The sequence below is a fragment of the Gavia stellata genome, chromosome 1 (genome assembly GCF_030936135.1).
Source record: "Gavia stellata isolate bGavSte3 chromosome 1, bGavSte3.hap2, whole genome shotgun sequence".
Lineage (NCBI taxonomy): Eukaryota > Metazoa > Chordata > Aves > Gaviiformes > Gaviidae > Gavia > Gavia stellata.
This window is the reverse complement of record NC_082594.1, coordinates 132,653,877-132,672,425: the sequence shown is the minus strand read 5'-3', so window position 1 is coordinate 132,672,425 and position 18,549 is coordinate 132,653,877. Positions and strand designations below refer to the sequence as shown.

The window sequence follows — 18,549 nt, the reverse complement described above, 5'->3', positions numbered from 1 at the left end:
ACCAGCCTGCACTGCTAGCGCTACCTCTCCTCCTGATGGAGACAGGGAGGTGACAATCTCCCAGTTAACCTCCCCTCCTCCAAAGGTAGTGTGCTTACCTTGGGTCAAAGTCTGCAACAGGCCGGAGGAGCTGGGGACTTGAGATGAAATGTTGCAGCTGTGCCCGGATTTCCTGAAAATGAGGCCTCCTCATCCGCTCGTGTGACCAGCAGCTCTTCATGAGCTCATAGAGGATAGATGGGCAGTCCACAGGTGGAGGGAGCCGGTACCCGTCCTCTAAGCTTTTCATCACCTGCAGAGAGGACAGAGAGCAAACTGGCCAAGAGCAGACAGTGTGAAAGAGGAGCCAGAGACCTCTGTGAGGCTGGGAGCAGGCAGTTCACCGTTTTGCACAGTGTGCCGTCAGGGAGGGGTTGAAGCAGATTGCATGTGTATAAAGTAGGGTTTGGGCAGCACAGTAAGGGATCAGGATACCTAAGGGATGTCAAAAAGTGAAGTGGCATGCGCAGGTACTTTCAGTCCCTTACTAGCCTAACTCCCATTTGCCATTCAGGGCACGTGTTCACAAGAAGTGAGGTCCAAATGATCCTGGCACAGGCCTGGTGAGAAAAGGGGAACCAGACTCTGAGGAATAATTCCAACAGCATGTGCTAACCTCACAGATGTGCTGAACCTAGAATGAGTATAAGACCAGACATAATACTCCAGAGCCAGAGGAAGGAGAGAAAGAAAGCAACAGAGAACACCTCCAGACCGAAAAGCCATGGCTGATTTAACCAGTCTTTCATTTGGCTCATTGCTGTTGACACCTGAACGTGGTTCAGAGGCCCAAACGCTTATTGCCCTTGACTTGGCTGCACTGATTTTTAGCAGGGAGGGAGACATAGTAGTTATGCGTTCAAAGGAATCTCAAGACTGCAGGCCGAGGGAGATCTACAAAAGTTGGGCCTACATGCCTTGTTTATTTTTTTAAATTGGCACTTGAGCTCAGTGTCTGTTACCTCTTGATTGCTCATGTTCCCGTACGGCTTGTCACCAAATGACAGCACCTCCCACATAACAATTCCAAAGCTCCAAACATCACTGGCTGAGGTGAAAATCCGATGAGCGATGGCCTCTGGGGCTGTCCATCGGATGGGAATCTTACCACCCTGTGAAAGAGCAGAGACGTAGTGTATCCAGCACGTACCATTGAGTTGTATTTCTCCAGTGCTTTCACGCAAGGAGCTTACAAAGTGGTTCAAAGACTGGGGCCGCCACCCCTGGGGAAATTTCTCAAAAGGACAGAAACATTCTTGGAAAGTGAATGAGTTTAAGCCGTCTGTTCAGTTGAATGCTACACAAAACCACTGCTGTGGGAGTAAGAGCCTGACACCAGTCACTGCCCTACTTTGAATGACACCAGACATTAGAATCACTGGAACTTTCATTGAAAGGGACCTATAGATGTCTCTAGTCCAAACCCTTGATCACAGCAGGGCTATCTTCAAGTTAATTGAGTCCAAAAGATCAGACCTCTTATTTTGCTTCTCATTTTAAGACCACAGTCCTTCTGAATCTCTTAGCAAACAAAATCAACATGGACTCCAGACAGCAAAGCACCACCTTCTGAATCATCCACACTGTGACTTGCAGTTTTATTATGGATTTTCCTCAGAGATTTTCCATCCAAATCTTCCCCTGGCCTGGTGTTTCCTATTGTAAAGAAATTCTGCCATTCTCATCTGGCAGAATCCCAGCCCCCCTGAGACTACAGTTAATTTACAAGACAGAGATTGTTTTTGCATTACCTTGGTTTCGTAGGTTCCCTCTGCATCATTCTCCAATATTCGGGAGAGACCAAAGTCAGACACCTTGCACTGAAGACTGCGTGTTACCAGGATGTTGCGAGCGGCCAGATCCCGGTGCACATAGCTGTGTTCTGAAAGGTAGGTCATGCCAGAGGCTATTCCCTGCAGCATGCTCACAAGCTGCACAGGGCTAAATTTTTCCTCATTGTCCTGCATGGAAGAAGAAGTGAGAGAAGATCCTGGTCAACTGACATCAATCTATCTGCCTGATTTCTAGTTACTGGCCTTATCAACTTGCAAAAGTGGGCATTGGTGAACAAGCAAAAAGGCAATGCTGCAGCCCAAAGGACCCAACAGGTTCTCACTAAGGGACTGGTGGTGGTCTCCAGAGTCATCATTAGGCACCTGCACTTCAACTACCAAAGGCAGCACTCTGGACACTGAGCAAACTGGATGGCATCAAGCTTCAATGGCTGAGACTGGAAATGCTAGTGAGCAGAAAGCAGGTGGATGTCTGGATCTTATTTCTAGTCTTCTTTCAGGGTCCTAAACCCACGTCAAGTGCAAGTTCTGGCAGTACACAAGCCTATTACAGGTTGGAGTCTCTCACCCGGAGGAAGGTATCCAGTGCTCCATTCTCCATATACTCAGTGATGATCATCATTGGCCTCCCTTGAGGAAGACAAGAAGGTGTCAGCCTTTTTGCAATTCTCCTACTCTTGCCTTTCAATGCTCTCCACATTGCCCCAACACAGAGAACCATATCCAACCCCAGCCAGCACCCCCACTCCACTGGCACAGCTGGCTGACCCTTCTCCTTAGACCTCCCCTGATGATTTTGTATTCCTCCTTGTGTCGCACATAGAATCTTACAGCATCCCTTACACTATCCCAACTTCTCGTCCACTCACCAAACCAAGAAGACCTCTCTTAACACTGCCTCATGACTCCATTGGAAATCCACACCTCTCCTCCCTTCCTCATTCTCTGCAATAGGCTAACATGACAATGCCTGTCTTCTCCCAGCACAGCCTCTCTGACAGCATCCTCTCTAAGAAAGGCCCGAGAAATGTGCCAGTTTCTGCTCTTATTCCAGGATCCTCTCCCACACACTCTTACTTTTGGTGACAACCCCTTCCAGACGCACAATGTTTGGGTGATTGAATTGCCCCATAATTGTTGCCTCGCGCAGAAAGTTCCACCACTGCGAGTCTGAATATGTCGGCTTCAGGGTCTTGATGGCAACCACGATACGTTCTTTCCCTGGGAGCCGCAGGGACCCACGATAGACCTCCCCAAACTCCCCTGAGGACAACCAGAGGAAAACGGTCACAGATGAACTCAGGAACAGGCAGCAAAATAACAGCGTGGGGGAACTGAAAGACGGGGAGAGTAACAAGTAACTCACCCTCTCCAATCACATTCTCCATAGTGACACAAGAGACATCCAGTTCCTTAGTGAATTCCAGCACCCCTCTGCTGGGGTCATCATACGGTTGCAGGTCTACATAGGGCTTCAACCAGACTTTCTCTATAGTAAAGGGAAACAAAAGAGCAAATTAACCTGTCAACTCTTTGAACACGCTTTGTAAGGCAAAGCTACAGAAGCAGAGATGAATCCATGGGATTCTGACAATGGCAGTAAACAAATCTACCAAACATACATTGAAGACTAGAGCTGTTATAGGAAGAAGCAAATTACATCAGAAAATCCCTGCCAGTGTCTGGTTTGAAACTACTGTTTCTTTTCATTCCTTCCAACCCATTCCAGGCTTCTCCCTTTGAAGCTCACCTCGATCAAAGCCTGAAGTATTGTAATCTGGCCGTGCTTGTCTCCGACGAGCCTGCCTGGAACATAAGAAGCAGTCATGAAAATAAAATGGTCAGCAAAGAGAAAAGAGAAAAGCAAAACTTCCAGGGTGTCTGCCCTAGTTGGTCAGGGACAGAGTTCAGGGCAGTGCGGAGCAAAGAGGAACCAGACACTGCACCTACTTGGTAAAGTACAGCTAGCAGGAAAATGTGATGCTTCATTTAGGTTTAGAAATGGAGCTTTGTTTTCAGGCAGGCAGTTTTGTTCATCCTTCTGCTTGCTGAATTACAGATGAATTTCTATTTATTTTAAGTTTTCTGTACACTTTCAGTACAATACCTGATCTTCTTAAAACCAAACAATAGCAGCCTTATAGACATTTAGAAAGGAAGTAGAATTTTGTATCTGGGTAGAGGACCACTAAAGTAATGGTATATGGAACATCGTTTGAAATGACTGGATACAGGTATTGCCCACTTAATTGATCAGCAGCTATAGAAATGATTGTACCATGACAATATTTTTATTCATCTGTCATGACAACAGTATGACAGCGCTGGATTATAACAAAACTAAGAAAACACCACATTTTCCTCTGTGCTCAGCAGCAAGCATTATCTTACAGACGTATCAATCCCTCCAATCCTGTTAATCAGAATTACTTACTGAGACTCATTCCATCTTGCCACAGCACACTGGTCTTACTCCTTCTTCTCTAACTAACCTCTACCTATCTAATATCCTGTGAGAAGTCAGGGCCTCCCTCCCTTTCTCAAGCTCCCATAGCTCAGCTATTCCTACATCTGTACCTTTTTCAATACCAAAAAACAACACTTACTTTCGCCGAAAGACAAGAAGTCCCAGAAGCAGCCCAATAAACAGGAGAACTCCGAAGATAATAGAGACTACGACTCCACCAGACAGAGCTCCCGTGTCTGCAGAAACAGAGAAAAAGGCCATATCATTTAAAAGACCAAGAATTGTTTGTCTGGAACGTAGCAACCAGTTTCTACCAGCCAATGGTATTAGGTAAGCTACGGTCATTTGTCTTCCAGGCAGTGGAGCCACCAGATTTGAGTCCTATTGTATTGTTATTCATGTGCATGGAGCACCTTCTGGTGGGTATCTGTTTGACTACAGTCTTGTTCTTCTAGTTGAGTAATTTACCCCTATGCCTGACTTCCCACATAAATTCCGTGACACTTTCAAAAACGAAGAACAGCTGTTCCTTCCCTCCCACTCCTCTCCAACTACTCTTTCAGATCAGAACCTTCTTCCTGCTCAGTAGCTGATTTAGACTACGGCACAGCAAAGACATGATTTTCCCCAGCAGTCTAACTTGACTCTCTTCTTGTTTATGGAATTAATTTCCCCCTCCCATCAATATCCGCAGTTGGTCCTTTGTCTAATTACCTTGACAGAAGCCACTGTCTGCTTAGGACTTTTGAAACAAGCAGGTACTGGCTTATGGACTTGCAGTCTAATATTATATTCCTGCTTTCTCAAAACTAAGTGTCAGGTGATTTCATTTTGTGATTGGATAGCATTCAGATAGCATTCACATAGCACAGATTGTCTTCTTCCATTTAGAGTCTCAAGATAAAGCCATCCGTTTCCATACAGTATATTTGAATTCATCAGAGGAAATGCTAAATGACCTCTGTTGGTGAAGTATATGTTTTTAAACCTTATTTCCCTTAACTTAAAAAAAATTTTAAAAAAATTAAGAATACATTAATGAAAAGTGTTCATATCCATATCTAATGAGAATCTACATGTTTTAATATTTTCCCTAAAGATATTTAGGAAAACATCCAGAAGAAAGAAAATTCCTAAAGAAACTGTTTCAATAAACGAGCAGATTTTAAAGTAAGGAACAGCTTGCGTGACACAGACAACTGTGTCTGGAAGTGTTTCCTAACATCCAGTCCAATGGTCAGCATCCGTAAAGCCTAATTAACGCTTGTTATTCTTGCTCAATTTGATGCTGACTCATCCCACTAGAATTATTAAAAATCACCAGCTTAATTAAGCAGAAATCAAGAGGCAGAGCTAATGTTCTTTTTTGTTAAAATCAAAAAGGCAAGATTTGGAAGGTAAAATAATATCTTTTATTAATAAAATGGACAAGCTGTTAGGTACATAGCACTTCTGCAGGACATTAAGGGATCTAAATTCTCAAATTCAGATTAAAAAAAATTGCCTCTCCCCGCAAAGCTTGTTCCACTAATATCCCTAGACCATTACAGCTAAACAATGCTTCTAGTATTATCAAAGAACTCCCACCAAATGAAACCTCACTGGCACTTCTTTTTAATCCCTCTCATATTCAAAATACCTTTGTCTTGGCATGATGAGGTGATCAACTTTTATTTAAAAAAAAGCATAACCCTGATGAAAGTATTTTCTAACATGTCCTTTTATAATCAAAACCACCTAAGGTACATGTTAACTTACATATTTTCCACAGATCCTTTGTGGTACATTATTCTACTGGTTAAAGATCATTTATGTCATCATCATTTATCATGAAAATTTTACCAAACCTCCTGGTGCCAAAAAAAGCCCAATCTTTAAATGACATTCCAATCATGGTATCGCAACTCCTTATCAGCTTTTACACAGTAGCTTAACTATTTAGTTACATTAAGGTATGCCTTTGCTTTCTTCCATGTCCTTATTTCATTACAATAAAACTAGCCTTTCGAAGGCATCATTTCAATGGATATATTTCTAAAATTATCCATAGGGTCAATAGGAGGATCTGTGAATGTGTGGAAGGAAGAGAGAGCAAACTCCATTACAGAAAATTTTTGATAAAGGGGAAGTCTCTGCATAACCCAGGGAAAGAGGAGGATGTAAGACGTGTATGAGATGTTCTTTGCCATAGGAGAAAGGTCTTCCTCATGGCCTCAATAGCTTGGCCTTCTACACTTTGTGCTTTGGTGGAGAACTTCTTTCAGTGGCACATACCATCTTTTTGGGCAGAGTTACATTCAGGGGCTGGACTACATATAGTGGAAATTATAAAGCTGGAAAAAAATAGTGGTGAGGTCCTTTGAGTTCTCCTTTTGACTAGTAACTTTGACACGAAAGGAGGCATATGGTAATCATTTTGCTAACATTCAGACTTTGAAACATTAGCCAGAATCAAAATGTCTTTCAACAGAACTAGATGAAGAGCTGGCAAGTAATTTGCCAGTACAACACACAAACCTGAGACTCATCAGTTCTGAACAGGAAAGTACAAGTGGATTTTATATGACAGCAAGGAAAGAGGATAAATGTCTCCTTGTTCTACATTTTTACAAGGCAACAGGCTTGGCTCTCGTGACAAGAAACTCAGGAGTGTGGTGTCTATGCCCTCCAGCTAGCAGAACACAAAAAGAGATCCGTGTTCCACGTGAATATACAATCTGATGGAGAAGGGAGTTTCTCCCAAATGCGATACCAGTGGTTGTCCTTTACCTGGTGGAAGGGTGCGGAATTCCTGCTCCGGGGAGTAGGGCCCAGGCCCGAGGGGTGTGATGGATCTCACACGAAGCAGGTAGGCTGTGTCTGGCTGCAGGTCTGTCAGAGTGACATTTGGCTCAAGAAGGTGCTTCACTGTGTAACGTGCCTCCTCTCCCTGCAGAAATCAAACAGGGTCAAGTAACAAATACACACTGACCAAAGAGGACGCTTCCTCCCCCTTGGGTGAAAGGGGAAGAACAAATAAGGCAGGCCTCACCTTCTCAAAGAACATGACCTCATACTCCACTGAGGTCCGGCTGCGCTGCCGTGGGGCAAGCCAAGAAACAGAAAGACTACTGTCATCTCTTTGTGTCAGAATAAACTTGGATACTGTCACCGGAGCTGCAGGTGAGAGAACAGAGAACATCAGGAAGAAATACAAACACAGTGCAAACGAGGCCCTCTCTCCACCAGAAGCTCTCTCTTTCCTTCTCTGGCCATACCATGCAACTGGAACTGGCCGCTGCCACTCCCTCATCTTTCTCTTCTGTGGTGAAAGGGAAATGAGGTCTCTGGCTGTACTTAATTGCTTTCCACGAATAGTATGCTTCTACCCCAACAATGGAAGCATAACTTTTCTTTGGCCCTCAAAACAAAATCAGTGTTCCAAGAAATTACATTTAATCCAGCACTGGCCTGGAAGTGTTCAATTTGAAATAAAAATGTTAGGATTTTATGCTCTTACAGCAGCAGTAACACAACTATCCTACGTGATTTATGAATGCAGCTCGATTTCATAAGGGTGCAGTGAAATTCAACGCTCAAAATCTCTCAGCTGACTGCAAATGCATGCTGTTCGTGAATAAAAAGACAATTCTCAACAGTCTGTAAGGACTGAAGAGTCAAGCCTGGTTCTCTCCTTGTCCTTCACCATCACCAGGAAGTGATGACGCGAGCCAAAAGTAGCTCTGCTTTTCTAGCTCAGAGTTGTGCTGCCCCCGCATAGCATCAGGAAGAAAAGTCGTATTTTGTCACTAAATCAGAACTTGGGGAAAGCACCAAGGGCTGTCGAGCACTGCGATGTCACTTTTCTATAAACGCTTTCACAGCACTCTGGAAAGTATTCACAGGACAGCCAAACTAGCCAGCTTGAAGCTAAACTACAGAAATGTGTCAAGAACTTGCATGTTTTTAACATCCTAATTTTTCCATGCTTTCAAAGGTGTTTTACACCAGTTACAGCAGGGTTTCTGATGTGTTTGGTCAGATTTTTTTTCAATATCCGAGTCATGGGAAATATTTCACGTCACAGCCCCTGTTCTTTCCGTCACACACGTAACAATACTTAGGCTGGACTACACGAGTGTGTGACAGGGAGGGCTTTATCTTCCTCACCTCTGTTAAGTCCTTGGTGGATTCATAGCTCTTGGTGGGTAATGATTACTGCTACTTTGAGTTGCAAGGAATATGACTGATGGACTTTACATGCCAGAGGCAGAGGTACCTTAGAGTCCTTATCATACCATACCAACACATGTGGCAGACAGAAGGAGAAGACGGAGAAAGCTTAAACATTCACAGAGATTCCTCTTCCTTTTCCTGATAAGCAGGAAGAACTCCTCTCTGCTCCTGCTAACCTGCATGTCCAACTGCGACCCAGACAGCTGGAGTAGTTCTCTGTGGAGCAGGTCCCATTCCTGAGACACCATTATGGGCTTCCACAGCAAATGTGTAGTTGGTGTAAGCTTCTAGGCCATCCACGTCCACAGCAGGTTTAGTGAGACCAGAAGCACTGGGGGAGAATACCACACCAGCCTCACATGGCTCACACGACAGGAAATGACAGCGCTGACAGAAGACTGTGTAAGTCAGGTCCTTTCGCCCACCATGGTCGCTGGGTGGCTGCCACCACAGACTCAGCTGCGTGCCAACAAGGGAGAAGCTGACATTGCGGGGAGCTGAGGGGGGACCTACAAGAAGCATGAAAGAAAGTATTAGATCCAGCTGTTAATGCCCAAAGTACCATGGCAGTTTCCCGTCTGCTGAGGCATTTTGAATGGAGCCCTCTGTCCCCCTTGCCAGCCTCTCCCTCTCTGATCTCTCATCCCCATTTCCCAGCATTTTGTTTCCTCCCATCTCCTTGTTCATAGAATCACAGAATGATTTGGATTGGAAGGGACCTTTAAAGATCATCTAGTCCAACCCACCTGCCATGGACAGGGGCATCTTTCACTAGATCAGCTTGCTCAAAGCCCCATCCAACCTGACCCTGAACACTTCCGATGATGGGGCATCCACAACTTCTCCAGGCAACCTGCTCCAGTGTCTCACCACCCTCCTCATAAGAAAATTCTTCCGTATGCCCCATCTAAATCTACTCTCTTTCAGTTTAAAACCATTGCCCCTTGTTCTGTCACTAAAGGCCTTGGTCAAAAAGTCTTTCTCCATCTTTCTTATATGCCCCCTTTAAGTACTGAAAGGCTGCAATAAGATCTCCCTAAGCCTTCTCTTCTCCAGGCTGAACAACCCCAACTCTCTCAGCCTTTCTTCATTAGGAAAGGTGTTCCAGCCCTCTGATCATTTTTGTGGCTCTCTTCTGGACTCACTTTAACAGGTCCATGTCTCTTTCATACTGGGGATCCCAGAGCTGGGTACTGCACTCCAGGTGGGGTCTCATGACAGCGGAGCAGAGGGGAAGAGTCACCTCCCTCAACCTGCTGGCCATGCTTCTTTTGATGCAGCCCAGGATACGCTTGGCTTTCTGGGCTGCAAGCACACATGGCCAGCTCATGTCCAATTTTCGCCCACCAGTATCCCTAAGTTCTCTGCAGGGCTGCTCTCAGTAAGTTCATCCCCCAGTCTGTTTAGATATTGTTCTTTCTTTCTATCTGCAACTCACGGGTGCAAGCAATGTTCTGGCCCTCCGAAGGTGCTCGGTAGAAGCCTGCATTGCAGGAACAAGACGTAGCCCCTGACTCGTTCGACAAGCTGTTGGGGGGGCACTTCAGGCAGCGTTTAGTCTCCAGGGAGTGACGGTAGAATCCTCGCTGGCAGGCTGTGAAGAGACAAACAAGTCAACGTAAGATCAACAATAAACCAAGATCAACAAGAAACTACCTGCCAGTTTTGTTCAGCTTCTTGAACACTTCTTTATCTGCTTGCTTTTCTTCCATATTCTTAGCTCACAGAAATATTCAGATTGGAAGGGACCCCTGGAGGTCACCTAGACCAATCATCTTCTCAGAGCAGATAGAGAGGAGATGCAAACTCAAGGTAGGATCAACGTTATGATAGGACTTGCAGAATGAAGAAGGGGCATCTCATTCCTCATGGATGCTGTATGAAAACAGAAGCTGGTCAACCTCAGAGACTTCTTTCAACATAAACCCAGACTGGTCCCCACCTTGGCCTTCAAGCTTTCCACACCATAAAGAAGAGTTGTAAATACTAGCTCTGAGTCCTTGTACTCCTCAGAGGCCTCTGCTTGCTGACTTCATATGGCAAAGCCGGTAGGCTTTTTAGCAGAAGCATCTTTTCTGATTTCAAGTGTTGTATCAGAGCATCCCCTAGCAGGGCCCTGGGGAATATCTGGATAACTCTCAGTTCGCCTAACAGCAGTGAGTGTAACTGGCTATGGAGCCAACACAGACCGCAAGAGAATAGGTGCCACGAGCTTTCTGTTTCCAGTGCCACAAAAATAAGCAGCCACGTCTTTCTCTAAGTATGAAATCTGACTCTCTGTTTTTGCTGCATTACTATTAGCTTGATCTGCAGGAGCACTAGTTTGTCTACCAGTTGTCTCAAGGTCAATGCTTCACCTCTATAGATGTGTAGCAAGGAGCAAATGAGTGAGGGAGGTTGAAGTAACCTGTGAATTTAATGGTTTACCGGCCTGTGCTAAATGAATCTGTCAAATGTTCTTAAACTAAAGAAACAAACACTAATCAGATGGTTGAGCAATGCATACACGAATTTTCTGCCACAGCTACCACCTTGCATTTAACTTGAGCATTGAGGAAATGACCCTTTTCATATTGCACTATAAAAGCCAGAATGCCCTGTGTGATCCCTCAGAAGATCCCAGCGGAGAACACCCCAAAGCCATCTGCTCAGGACCCTGACACAAATGGCTTACTGTGGTGGAGCACAGCATAGGAAATGATCCTTTATCCAGAAGACAAAAAACAATCCAGCCATTCCTACTATGTGACACAGAGGAACACCTGAGGGACCTAAAAAATGTCCACTAACAAAGGCCAAACAAGACTCCTCACCATCAGGCTCAGGAAGAGTCGTTATCCTCAGTGTACGTTGTGATCTCTCTCTAGATTGTGATCAGAGAAGTGGCTTCATCTCATTCCTATTGGTCCCACTTCTCACCCTGGGACGGCAGGCAGACTGTCCTATTAACACTGGATGATGTCAACTGGCCTACCGGTTGCATGGTAATACCATCACACAACCATTTGGGGATACTATGACAGTACACAGGCCAAAAGGGTTTGCAACAGTTAAGCCTGAAGAGCGCAAAAAGGAGAAATAATCACAAAAAGTAGGAGCAACCAGCACCTTCCGATTTCAGGAAGTAACAGAACCACTCAGGAACGAGTCTGTCATTCTGAGCTACGATCGTACAACTATGTGGTCAGTGATAGCAAAGGCTGCTGAAAGAATTACAAGGCTCAAGCATTGATTGTCACCAACCCAAAGAGATCCCATTTACATTGAAGATCAAATCACCTCCTTCAGAAATAGGCAAGAAGAAGAAAAGTCACTTTGATCTCCAGGCTGCTCATGACTCAGAGCACTTCTCCATGCTGGAGTGAGGATGAAAGATTTGTGGCCTCCTGCCATTTTGCTCCAGCATAAGATTTCAAAGTTCCTAACACTAGATCAGTTTGGGTCGGGAGAGCTTTGACAGCAACATGAAAAACAAACGAAGCGCAGGGCCACAGACTTGTCTAACACAGAGGTTCTGATGTTCCCCGGACACCACCACCTGCCATAAATATGGGACAACATACACACAACTTATTATCAGGCTGAGACAGTCAGCAGGTAAATTAGGGAAATTGGGGTTTGGGGACCTTTGCAAGAACAGCTGGCTGACCCCAGGAGAGCCTCTGTGAGGCCTCTGTTCCTCCAGGCCCAGGCTCCAGCCCCCAGCCCAGGTCTCCGGCCGCTGCCTTACTCGCCGGCGGTGCTGCCGCCCTTCAAGCAGGAGAGCGGCCAGGCAGGGAGACAGCACGCAGGGCGAGGGCGTGCAGGAAGGGAACCGCACCGGGGACACCCGGGCGACGGGACAGACGCAGGAGGTAACCGGGCAGGCACCAGCCGGCCGGACCGGGTCACATCACCCGAGGCTGGGCCTAGACCAGCAAACTGCAGGCGGGCAGGAGGTGCGGGCAGGAGGTGCGGGCAGGAGGTGCGGGCAGGAGGTGCGGGCAGGAGGTGCGGGCAGGAGGTGCGGGCAGGAGCGGAGGCACCCACCCGCCCGCCCGCCCCAGACGCCGGCGCGGCCCCAGCCCCGGGCCCGCTGGGAGGGACGGGGCGCAGCGCGGGGGCAGCTCCCGCGGGCGGCAGGCGAGGCCATCCGGTCCCGGGCCGGCGGCCCACACAAGCCCAGGCCGGCCCCGGCCGGCGCCCTGGGAGCGGCGCGCACAGCGCAGCCCGGGAGCGCCCGCGGGGCCCGAGAGGGAGCGGCCCCGGCGCCTCAGGGCGGAGCCCCCGGCCCGGTCCCCGGCCGCCGCCACCCGCCCCGCCGCCCCCGGCCGCCGCCTGACCGCACCAAGCGTTGCGGCGGCGGCGCCCGGCGCCTCGGCCCCCCCCGCGCCGCGGCAGCCCGGCCCCACGCACCCGCCGCGCCGGCACCGGCCGGCAGGGGGCTGCACAGCACCGGCGAGGCGCCGCGGGGCCCGGCCCGGCCCGGCCCGGCCCGGCGGCGGTGCGAAGCCTCCGCGGAGCACCCGGGGCGGGGGGCGGCCGGACGCCGGCGGGCCGCGGCCCAGGCCTGCAGCAGGAGGGGGCGAGGAGGCGCTGCCCGGCGGGCGGCTGGCCGGGGGGCCCGGCGGCCGTCGCCGCCTGCCTCCCTCCCCTGGAAGCCGTGGGGTCCCTGGGCAGAAGCGGAGGAACGGCTGCCCTGGGCTCCCCCAGGAGCGTGCCCGGCGGCGGAGGCGCAGAGCCCGCAGTCTCCGCTCCCGCCCAGCCCCTCTGGCCCCCGGCACCCCATTTCCCGGGCCCCCGCTGCAGGCGACAGGAGGGGGAAAGCAGGCCTGGGAAAGGGCCTGCTCAGCGCTGCTCGCCAGGCACCGGCGAGGCCCTCCCCTCGTTCCTTACTCCTACAGGTGCTCACGGGGAGACTGCCAGCAAGCGCTGGGCAGCCTGCAGACGCCAGACCTGAGGTGAGCTGACAGGGAGCTCGGCCCACCCGCCGCCCTGCAGAGCCCGTCAAGGAACCAGAACAGAGGCCAGGGGCACAGCCAGCCTTTGCGTTCACAATAGATTACATACTGGAGGAAGTTAATCCGGAGCTCTGGGTTTATCGGCAGCAAGTCTGCAATGCTATGAGAGGCTGAGACGTAATGCCCTGGGCAGGCACAGTTTTTCTGGGATCGTGGGGTGGCCAAGCCATCGTGTACCCAGCAGAGCTTTATATGGCTGGGAATTGACTGAGAGGTTGAGTCAACTAGTTCAGAACCTCGACCTCTGGCTTTCTGTTGCCTCCTATCCTGCAACAGAGGCCAGGTTTTCCTCCCTGTTATGAGGCAAGGGTCGTAGTTCAGCCTCCCTTTTTTTTGGTTCCTACTTAAGGCAATACTCAGAACCTGAAGATGCTGCCAGAAGGTCTTCATCCTGTCCCCCTTTACATGTTGGAAGGAGAAGTCCTTCATTTTTCTGAGGACAAAGTAGAAGCTGTGAGCTCAGTCATTATCCTGACCTGGATTGTTCCCAGTCCTTTGCACAATGCCTGGTCTTTTCCATTGAGGGAGAGGACCCCAAGATATCCCCCAGCAGGCAACCGACATTCACCTTCTCCTCTGATCCTCCAATAAGACACTGCTCTGAACATGAAGTACCTCCCTCTACTCCTGCTAGGCTCTCCCCTCTTCCCTTCCCCTCCTGGGGGACCTCCCCAGTCCCTACTGATCCTACAAAAGACACTTCTGGCTGCAGCTGTGCTTGGGCGGAGTGGGATAAAAGCACAGATGTAAAATGAACCTGTGCTGTGATAGCAGTCAGGGCTTGTCCAGACATGACAGCTTTCCTGCCCCTTCCCAGGGGAGTGCTCTCAGGAGGGCGGGGAGAGCTCTGTAGCACCTAAGTGGAAAAACTGGCTGAGCTATGCAAGGAGAGGGGATTGCTGGAGAAGGGAAAGGATCTTGTGCTTCAACCTTCACCAGCTCTCCAAGCGAAATGAGCAGCAAGCAGTGGGGATTCATAGAAGCACCAGATCCTTGTAGCGGAGCAAAGACAGACCAAAGCAGGGAGACGGGGCACCCGCTGACCCTGACAGCACTGCATGGATTCCTTTTTCTATAAGCCCTAGCGTTGTGCCATATGGATGTGACAAGAAGAGTAAAGATGTGCTGTCTTTTACCTCCCTCCCTGCAGTAATGCATATCCCCCAAAACACCACAGGTATCCTCTCCCCTGACAAACACACAAAGTTGCCCTAAGAAGCTGCATCTTGTCTCTTCTGTGGCGAAGGGAGAGCCCTGCACTGCTTGCTGCAACAACCCTGGCTCACTCTGTGGCTCCAGTACCCCGGTGACTCCTATGCCTGCTAATTGCTCTTCCTCAGAAATGAGCCGGGCACTGACAGTATTGTGCAATGTGCTTTACATGGTTTCCCATGGCAGAAGAGCCATCCCAGTCCAAGCAGAAGGGGACACAGGGGAGAAACTGGCCCCCCTCCGGCTCTCAGCTTTCTAGTCACGGGACAAATACACTGTTCCATGCATCTGACCCGTCTGCCCTGAGAGCACAAGGCTGCCATTTAAGGGTTGGGAACCAGTTGTTGAGTGAGTCAGTGTCAATCACGCAGTTACAGCTCGCAGAAACTAGCTCCAGAGCTGAAGGCTCCTGGATGAAGCCCAAGAGGGAGTGGAGAGGTGTGTGCAGGTCTTTCACCTGACAGATGAGGAGAAAAATCACAACTGAAGAAGAGAAGCCAAGGAGGGCAGGAAAGGTATCAGATACACCTGGCAGGCACAGAGGGCAGGCAAGAGAGAGGTAGACCACGCTAACTCCCCTGATCCCACTTTATGCTTACAGATGCTCTGATCTCTAGCTCCCTGGAACCTTGCCCATGGCCTACAGCCAGTGTCTGTCTGCATACTCACCTACGCAGCTCCCATCGACTTCCTCAAACCCCACAGCACAAAGGCATCGGCCCATTGGTACCAGCCACTCCCCATCAGTGCTGCAATGCATCCTCGGGGGAGAGCCCACTTCTTCAGAGGCATAATCCACGCAGACCCCAAGCACTTCTGTCAGCCCCTCTGAACCTGCTAGCGTCTCTGGAAAATGGGCCAGGCCCCGCACTGCCTCCGGGCAAGTCTTGTAATACACTCGGACAGACACCATGGCTACGCAAGCCCCGGAGTTCTGGAAAGCCAAGTAGAAGCCCCGGCGAGACAGCTTCCCAATGGGGCACACTTCTGTGTTCAGCTGCATGACACCCGATTCGATGTCTCTGCTTGTGAAACTTCGATCTGCTGCCACAGTGTTGAGCTAAGCAAAAGAGAAAAAGACAACAGCGTTAACATCTGAGCAGGCAGCAGCAGCAGAAATACCCACGCCTCTCAAACTTCTTTAGACTAAGGCCTTTTGGAGGCTGTATGGTCAACTGTTTCTAATGCCAGTGCACTGCATGCTTTCTTTGCGCGTGGAGGAAGCATTAACAACAGGATCTGCATCCTTTCTTGCCTCCATACTTCCCAGGATCTCCTTTTAACTCCTTGGCAGTCATTCACTGGTCTTATATAGCACGCTGACGTTCTGGATCTCTGCTCTCAGAAGTCTTTAGGAATTGCCCCTAAAGGAGCAAACCTCTCTTCTGTGATACTCTTCTTTGTTTGTGAATTGTATGCAGTAAAATCACAACAGTTGTGTTGTGTTTTTAAATTGACCACTGAATTACAGCCACCTGTTTCTAGGCTGTACTTGATGAAGATCAGATCATTTACTGCAAGGTGCTTCTCATGCAGCACTCAACATACTTCAGGACTGTAGATACTCAGGTGAAAATTGCTCCCCTGCTCTTACATTCCCACCGCCTCAGCAAACAAAGGACGAGAGAGACAGAAAGAGATGCTTTCAAGGCCTGGGCAACGGGAAAGGTCTCTGTGACATCATGTGATATGGAAGGGCCAGACTGCAGGTGGGGTGGTCCTTCCTTCTCAGAGAGCCTGATGGTGGGGTGGCCTTCCTTCTCAGAGAGCGAGCCTGATAACTGATCCTCTCCACCGTGGGCCCCTCCCCATTATGTGACACCACCCGCTCTGTGCAGTTGGATGGCAGATGAAAGGATCTGCACAGCAGCTGCATCTGGCAGTGGGATCCTAAGGCAGCTTTAGGAGTTGTGGAGGTATCGCACAAATTCACCGGGTAGGTCCCAGCTGCAGGGGAGGTGGATGGAGCACTGGGGAGGGAGGGGAATCTGTTACCAGAGTCCTGCTCTGCCTGTGGAGGCCTTTACCATTCTTTGGTTTTGCCACATGCCATTTAAACTGCAGAGGAAAGGGCAGTCAAATAATTTAGGTCTGTGGCTTCTTTTAGGACAGAACTGGGTTACAGAAGTTCCTTTACAAAAAATCTCAGGTTCCCTGTTCTGCAATTCAAATGTTTCCATGGCAAGAGGGCACTATGTTGGGGGAAACAGCAGTTAAAATATAGCACTGCTAAATACTTTCGCACAAGGGAGAATTTCATTATAGCAAGCCATCACCTCCAGTTTTAGGAAAAAAAAAAAAGACCCTGTATCTTGTAACAATCGAGTAAATGATCAGGAGTGCAGGCACCTGAACTGGATTCTGCTCTTCACTTGGTCTAATCTTGCTGTGTTACCTAAGGCAGGTCAAATTCCTTTGTTCTCTGCTTTACGATTTCTAAAAATTGGTGTAACCATCTAGCACTGTTATAACCCTTTAGAATCCTGACCTATGTGGTGTCCAGTTAAATAAGTGCTTAAGCAGAATGGAGGGCTGAGCTCATTTGAAAACTCCCGTGGCAAAGACTGCTCTGAGCATCACAGAGGGCACTGGGGGCAAAGTTTATTCTAAGGACAACGCTTACTATCCATGCACCTCCCCAGATGACGCTTCTCCTGGCCTCCCCCAGCCAGCAAGACACACCTAGTTTAAGCTGAAAGATACGACTAGTTTAAGCAGAAAGGTATGACTCAGTCTTCACCCCCAGCGCTACGGACCTTGATGAACAGCGGGCGGCGGAACTGGATCCCAACATCTTGTTCAGACTCCATGTAATAGAGATTGAAGGTCTCTTTGCAGGTCACCACTTCACCTTTGAAGCTCTTGCAGTCCCTCACAGTAAACTTTAGCTCCACATAAATCCGGGAGGCTGCCTCACCCCGATAAATCCAGTTGGTGCGAAGCCAGTGATCAGTGTCACCCTCGGAAAGCACGCTGCAGTCCTGGTACATATAGACCGGGGTACCATTTATCATCTGCTGCACTTCACTCCACTGCTCCCAGGGTAGAAGAAAACACACATTGTTAGACAGATGTGAGAAACAAGTTTCACTTCAAATATGACAAAATCTAGCCTAAAAGATCCATTCCCACATAGTGTTCAGGGCTCAAAGCCTGGCTAGCTAAAGGGTCTCTTCCACTGAGCAAAAGCTGCATCTGGTCTAGAGCCCCGTATCTGCCTAACCTCTTTACGTAGGGAGCAAAGAGGATACTGTAATTAGGATCTGACTTAGGACAAATTGAAGGGAACAACAGTGCATGGACCCTTGTACATCCCCTTCATCCTACCTCGGTTCCAATCTATTTCTTTCATACACTGTCTTATCTTAGATTGAGAAAAAGACCCACTACTCCCATGTATTGGCCACTTCCCTCTGCCACCATTTGCATTCAAAGTGTACAGTAAGACGTACCAGATCAGGACTATGCCCCTGAAAATCATGCGCAGCACTTTGAGGTAAGAGAAAAGATGGCCCGACACAATGGGAAGGTCAGTTGCAGAAGTACTATGTTAGAGCAAGCACTCATTAATTTGGAGTTCACGCTTCTTTAAGCATGATGTTTTGCAAACCCTAATTTAACTGTTAAAACTCAGTTGATTTTCCTGACTTCATACTATGTTCTGCTTCTTCCCCAGGCAAATAATGGCTAGGAGGAAGACATGGGCCCAGCTGGTTATATGACCACACCAATACTATTTGTATTACTCCAATAGGGTTTGATACATATTTTAACATACACTTCTGCTGAATTTTATGTGGTTCTAGTTTTGTTTCCTTACCAC

At 48.6% G+C, this 18,549-nt stretch overlaps 1 protein-coding gene across 1 annotated transcript in view; it reads right to left on the bottom strand.

The window, feature by feature from the left end:
* Positions 1 to 18,549, bottom strand: part of EPHA1 (EPH receptor A1) — a 34,198-nt gene that overhangs the window by 1,324 nt on the left and 14,325 nt on the right. Inside the window, exons 3-16 of the mRNA XM_059824568.1 lie at positions 17,483 to 17,758; positions 15,396 to 15,786; positions 9,953 to 10,108; positions 8,691 to 9,023; positions 7,331 to 7,455; positions 7,069 to 7,228; positions 4,439 to 4,535; positions 3,583 to 3,638; positions 3,199 to 3,321; positions 2,910 to 3,095; positions 2,401 to 2,462; positions 1,791 to 2,000; positions 1,002 to 1,151; positions 99 to 292 (exon numbers count right to left, since the gene is read on the bottom strand). Coding sequence (XP_059680551.1) covers positions 99 to 292; positions 1,002 to 1,151; positions 1,791 to 2,000; positions 2,401 to 2,462; positions 2,910 to 3,095; positions 3,199 to 3,321; positions 3,583 to 3,638; positions 4,439 to 4,535; positions 7,069 to 7,228; positions 7,331 to 7,455; positions 8,691 to 9,023; positions 9,953 to 10,108; positions 15,396 to 15,786; positions 17,483 to 17,758 — 2,519 coding nt within the window. The remainder of the gene's footprint in view (positions 1 to 98; positions 293 to 1,001; positions 1,152 to 1,790; positions 2,001 to 2,400; positions 2,463 to 2,909; positions 3,096 to 3,198; positions 3,322 to 3,582; positions 3,639 to 4,438; positions 4,536 to 7,068; positions 7,229 to 7,330; positions 7,456 to 8,690; positions 9,024 to 9,952; positions 10,109 to 15,395; positions 15,787 to 17,482; positions 17,759 to 18,549) is intronic.